The sequence below is a fragment of the Sparus aurata genome, chromosome 17 (genome assembly GCF_900880675.1).
Source record: "Sparus aurata chromosome 17, fSpaAur1.1, whole genome shotgun sequence".
Lineage (NCBI taxonomy): Eukaryota > Metazoa > Chordata > Actinopteri > Spariformes > Sparidae > Sparus > Sparus aurata.
In genome coordinates this window covers 34,622,621-34,628,693 of record NC_044203.1, presented here as the reverse complement: position 1 = coordinate 34,628,693, position 6,073 = coordinate 34,622,621, and the positions used below count along the sequence as shown (strand labels likewise).

Sequence of the window (6,073 nt, the reverse complement as noted above, 5' to 3'; positions counted from 1 at the left end):
CCTTCTCCGGAAGGCTGCTTCAGCTTTGCTGTCGTAGCAATAGATACAAGAAATCTTTCCTGCCACAAGCCATCATTTTATACAATAACTCTCTCACCTCAGCCTGGCAGAGAACTCTGGTCTCTCTACTGTTTGTATATATTATTATTGTTTATAATATATTTTGCATATTTTGTTTTGTTGTATATATTGTTAATGTTTATTGTTTATAGCACACTGTGCATTGTATACATACACTATGTATATATTGCCTTCTATTTATGTTATGTACAAAGTGTTTTATTTGCGGACCCACTACTGCTGTAACAAAATAATTTCCCTGTCTGGGATCATTAAAGTAATTCTATCTATCTATCTATCTATCTATCTATCTATCTATCTATCTATCTATCTATCTATCTATCTTTCCTGTCATATGTTCACGCTTTTTCTCTGTCTGTTATTGTTGTGACATCCTGTTCTGTCAACAGAAATCACACCTAGAACCAGTTTCAGCCAAGTCTTTTGACACTTTGGGTCAGAAGAAATTCAGACACTTAACTCCCCAATATTGTCTACTCTAAAAGCCAAAATATATTCATACAGTTATTGGGCATCATAAAAAAGCAGTTTGGTTTATAACGTTTAGATATGATCAGGACCCTCTCAGGTGTCACAAGATGAAGATGAACGGTCGTGAGAGATAATGATGACAACAGGAATTTTTTGGAACCAGCAACGATGGGTAAGAAGACAGTCCCCGGTTTCTAAAGGCCTATGAAAAGTTTGAAATTACTGTTTTAATTCCAAAGACAAATGTAAGTTCCCGCATTTATTAAAAAACAAACAAAACAAAACAATGTTTCATTTATAAGGACCTTTTTCTCAATACAAATCAGCCCTTTATACAAAGTATAGGCTATAAACCAACCAGTAATGAATATAAACCTTGGTTTTTATACTGTTCAGTGGTTTGTGTTTGTCTCTTTCCTAGTGCAGCATGAAAAAGCCTTTTTTTAGTTTTGTTGTGCTTCATGTAACTTTAATAGGGCGTTTTGGTTTAATTTGGCAATCAATAATAATTAATGATTAATTATCAATTAAGACAAACAATAAGATAAAATTGGATTGTGTAGCTAGCTGGGAAGCATTGCGTCACAGTTCCTGGCACGAACTGAGCTGGACTACTAGCAGGACTAAAGGACTTTCTGTAGCTCAATGTTTCAACGAGATGGTCTGTAGAAAATAGAAACCTACCACAAGGCTTCTCTACTTGCTCAGGACAGTGTAACCCGCCTGCAGGCATGCTCATACAGGATACACTACCACATCAGCATGTGCGCAGGACAGAGATATTTACCAGACACACTGGTAAAAGCTTAATTGACCAACAAGCCAATTTCCCATCGATGGAACCCTTCAGACCGTGTTCATGGCAGATTTAACAGACTGAAAACTGCTGGTGTAAAGTCAAATCTTCACCTTCATCGCATCTACGGCACAGAACACACATCTGATATTTACTGAAAGGCTGACTGATCGATAAACTGATATATTGACCCAGACTTGGCATGTTTCACTGCGACTGAGCCTCAGCGAGGAGTGCATCTGTCTCTTTATTATAGATTCGTACAAACACACAGTCAGAAACAAACATGTGAGGCCAGAGATGATTTTTGTCATAGTTACATAAAAAGTAGTAAAAGTAGCAAAAGTAAGAAAAAAGAAAAATACTGAAATCGGTGTGAATAAAAGCTTTAAAAGATATTGTTGAAAAAGAAATCGAGAACAGTGTCAGTGCAGCTACATGATGGGGTAGCAGGCATACATAGCAATGCCACACTGGTCATTCTTATTGCGTGCCATCCGGATGTAGCCATCTTCTCCCCAGTTGGTTCCCCAGCTGCACGAGAAGAGCAGGAAAAGAAAAAGAATATAATTAAAGGGATACAACAAGGTTTTTTGAAATGTGATTAATTAGTAAACATCCATGTAAAGTGAGAAAATTAATGAATGCTAACAAATCAAAACAAAACAAAAAGTTGAATTAGTTCGACAAATAAACATGATAAAATGAAAAGCATGTTACCAAGTACATTCCTTTAACAAGCACTGACAGGCTCAAAAAGTAGTATACATTTATTTAATCCTACCCCTTTTGCACAACTCAATATTTAATCATAATCAATTTACTTACATTTACTTTACATTTACCTGTATACATATTTTATATATATCTTATATAAATATATTTATTTTTACATATCCATACCTACATGTGCGCACATCTATGTACAGACATACACTCACACACATTCAAATATACAAACATAGCTTATAATATAATATATACCATATATATTTTGACCCAGTTGATATATATATAAAGTTATTACCACAAGTGTATATTTTATGACATTATGACATTAAAAATAATATTAGTATTTATCATAACTTTATTTGTATAGCACTTTTAAAAAGAGTATAGAAAGCGCTTTGACAAAACAAAGCAAGAATACAACTGCAAATACAAAGGATGATAAAAATAGATAGCATGAAATAGTTGAAGTAACAGAGGTAATGATACACATTAATAAAGTAGGTTAAATAATAGAAATGGAATAGATAAAGTAGACAAAAGAAATGTAATAAATACAATAGATATAATGACAGATATATTAAAACAATTAACTCAAAACATTTGGAGTAAAAATAAACATAAAAGGACCATGTCACATAAAGGCAGGTCTATAAAAATGGGTTTTAAGAAGTGATTTAAAAGAAGTTACCAATCCTGCAAGCCTTATCTCCTCAGGCAGGGCATTCCAAAGTTGAGGGGCCATTATGGCGAAGCTACAATCACCTTTAGTTTTTGGTCTCAACTTTGGAACAGTTAGGAGGGCCCCGCCTGAGGATCTAAGGCTGTGAGCTAGCTCGTAGGGGATTAAAATATCTGCAATATAGCTTGGAGCCAGACCTGAGCGTGCTTTAAAAGTGATCAGTGAAATCTTAAAATCAATTCTATAACGGACAGGGAGCCAATGTAGGGAAGCTTATACTTGAGTGATTTGTTTACATCTGTTAAAACCAGTTAGAAGCCTAGCTGCTGAATTCTGAACCAGTTGGAGGTATACACACAAACACATGCAGGCATCTATGAAAACACCTAGTGATTCCCTCATCCCTGTACCTTTTGAAAATCAACACCTTTTTTTATTTTTTTAAACTGGCACATGCGTGGACGTTGTTTTAGCACCGTGCTCATTAGGGATGTATATTGATAAGAATTTAGTTTTTTCGATGTGTTATCGATTCCTGTTTATCGATCCGATTGTTTATCGATTCTCTTATTGATTCCCAAATAGACTGAAAAACAAGTAGTACATGTGTACAGAAAAGAATACAACCTGGTTTATTAAATCAAATCTCAGGATTATTAATATAAATCTTAATTATTCACTGCTGAGAACAAACAATACTCAAATGAGTCCTCAATAAACAAATAAACAATACTCAAATGAGTAAGATGAGTCCACAAGTCAAGTAGCTATTGGCTAAGGATAATCCCATAGAGGAACAAGAGGAACAACAAACAAGTAACGGGCCGGGCTGGGCTGATAAACCATTCTTAACCATTCATTTTTATCATTATCACACGACGATAGCCAGTTGTTTAATTTTACCTGCAGTTCTAGTGCTAGCACTGGTGCTGCTAAGTGCGTCAAACACACTGCATTTCTGGAGTATAATGCTGTGTTGTGTGGCAAAATGCTTGGACATATTAGTTGTATTACCACCTTTGGCGCACAGATCCCTCTTACAGGTATTACAGGTGACGATCCCCGAGGTGTCGTCCTTCTTTGTGAAATGCAGCCAGACTTTGGATCGTTTTTGCCGGGACAACATTTCTCCACAGTGCATCGCATGTAGCAGCTCAGCTCACCTCTGCAGCAGCTTGTGTGTGTGACGTCATCGCAAATTTGCGAGTGGGGTGCGTTTGATTACAGTGGCGGCACACCCGGGAAGAATCGATAGCGGAATCATTTGACTCAGAACCGGTTCCCAAACGAGACCAGTTAAGGATGCGCATCCCTAACGCTCATACCGTTCCACAATTACACACCACCGACTGAAATGCACTTACTTTTTATTAGTCATACGAACAGTTAGCATCTTGAAATTAAACCTTTCCCTCAAATTATAAGTTTCTGAATATTACCTGGTAGTAGTTTGTTTCTTGCTTTATACGTTTTATTTCTATTCAACCAGGTCAATGAACTTTATGCACAGGAATAACAATAAGTTATTTGATGAGAATATTGACAGAAGTTGCTCAGTCACTAGCACCCCATACTGATAGTTTAGCATACACTATTTTCAGCGTTGAACGATACAGAATAACACAAAGTCAGGGACAGGGAGGAAGATGAAAAGGAGCTACACATGAGCTCAGTATTTTATATAAATATAAATATATATATATATATATATATATATATATATACACACTTTTTTAATCCCAAATTGGTAAATTCTTTTCATCACTCACATTACACACAAGTGCGTGCACACACACACGCAGTGTAGAGGAGATGAGCGAAGGGGCTGCCACACATGCCACGGCGCCCAACGAGCAGTGTTAGGGGTCGGTGCCTTGCTCAAGGGCACTTCGGCATTGCCCAGGATGTGAACCAGCATTCTCCAACTGCCAGTCCACATTGTTCTTTTTTGGTCCGAGTGAGACTGAGCTATTGCCGCCCCCAAGTGTGTCCATGTAGAAGGTTTTGGGTCAGTAGAAACATCTCACCTGTTCTTCACCAGCCAGTAGTCTTCTTCGTTCAGCGTGCCGTAGCCCACAGCTAACACAGCGTGGTCTACGTTCTTGGTGCAGCATGCGTCATTGTACACTCCTGAAAAAGGCAGAGGTCAAAATAATAGGAAGATTAAATGAATGCCATTACATTCAAGTTTTATAATATATATATGCATTTTTTTTTTTAAAAGGAACAGTTTACCCAAAAATAAATCCAAATCATCGAGTGAAGTTTCGTAGTCCCAAAAAATTCCGGAGCACAAATAACCAAAAAATGAACATTAAATGGGTCTATGCAGCTTGTCCGGTGTAATCCAAGTGTTTGGAAGACCCAAGATGTTTTTTACACCGTTCATTAAGCTAAAAACATGACTGGGACTCACCCATCTGAAGTGTGTGCACACTGTATGAGCTGTATGGAGACATTTTATGGGTTTTTTTCAGTTGTTTTTTTTACGTTTTCCAGGGCTGGGTACCCGTACCTGCAGATACCTTGACTTCAATACTGGTTTCTGAACTATATTTTTTCCCCGATACCAATTTTATGAAATTCATGGAACTAAATATTACATGTCTTTGGGTCTAACCTAATGTTTTTTCCTGCATGCCTTGAGACAGCCAATTACCAGCACTGTTTGATATTGGCAGAACAAGCATACAGCACACTTATTGGCTCACTGACACTGATGACATTAACTCCTTATAGGTATTGAAATTTTGATATTGAATGACAAGACAATTTTTGTATAGAAATGTATAGCCAGTGTTGGGAAAGGTCACTTTCTACATGAACTAGTTCAAAGTTCAGTTCACACATTTTAAGATGAACTAGTTCAGTTCATAGTTCATAATTTGAACAAGTTCCCAGTTCCAAAATATGTTGCTGCGACCTATTATTTTTCAAAATTATTGCCACAGCCCATATAGAACCACAGACAGCAATTATTTGATCAGTTTTAATACTGAAACTGCAGGTCTCCGACAATATACTGCAAAACCAGGTTGTCCAACTGCGGCTGGGAGATGAAGACAGCGGAGCCGCGACTGTACGTTCTACCGTAAGGATAGAGGTGTCAATTTGGGGAGAAGACCTTAGGTTGACCACAGCCAAGTTGGAGATGAACAGGGAGGCAGGTCAACTGCTCTTTTAGTCTATTGGATAATTTACCAAAGTGACCAATTAGAAGAAGTGGGTGTGTACTGGAAAAGTGACTCTCAAAACCCTCGCATAGGAAGAGAAGGAGGGTGGCACTTGGTAGAACTCCTAAGATCGAAGGCTGA

General features: G+C 37.4%; 1 protein-coding gene across 1 annotated transcript in view; it reads right to left on the bottom strand.

The window, feature by feature from the left end:
* Positions 1 to 1,545: 1,545 nt before the first annotated feature.
* The window catches only part of LOC115568066 (cathepsin S-like), a 31,036-nt gene continuing 26,508 nt past the window's right edge, over positions 1,546 to 6,073 (bottom strand). Inside the window, exons 8-9 of the mRNA XM_030395117.1 lie at positions 4,787 to 4,889; positions 1,546 to 1,882 (exon numbers count right to left, since the gene is read on the bottom strand). Of these exons, the coding sequence (XP_030250977.1) occupies positions 1,783 to 1,882; positions 4,787 to 4,889 (203 nt within the window). The 3' untranslated portion in view covers positions 1,546 to 1,782. The remainder of the gene's footprint in view (positions 1,883 to 4,786; positions 4,890 to 6,073) is intronic.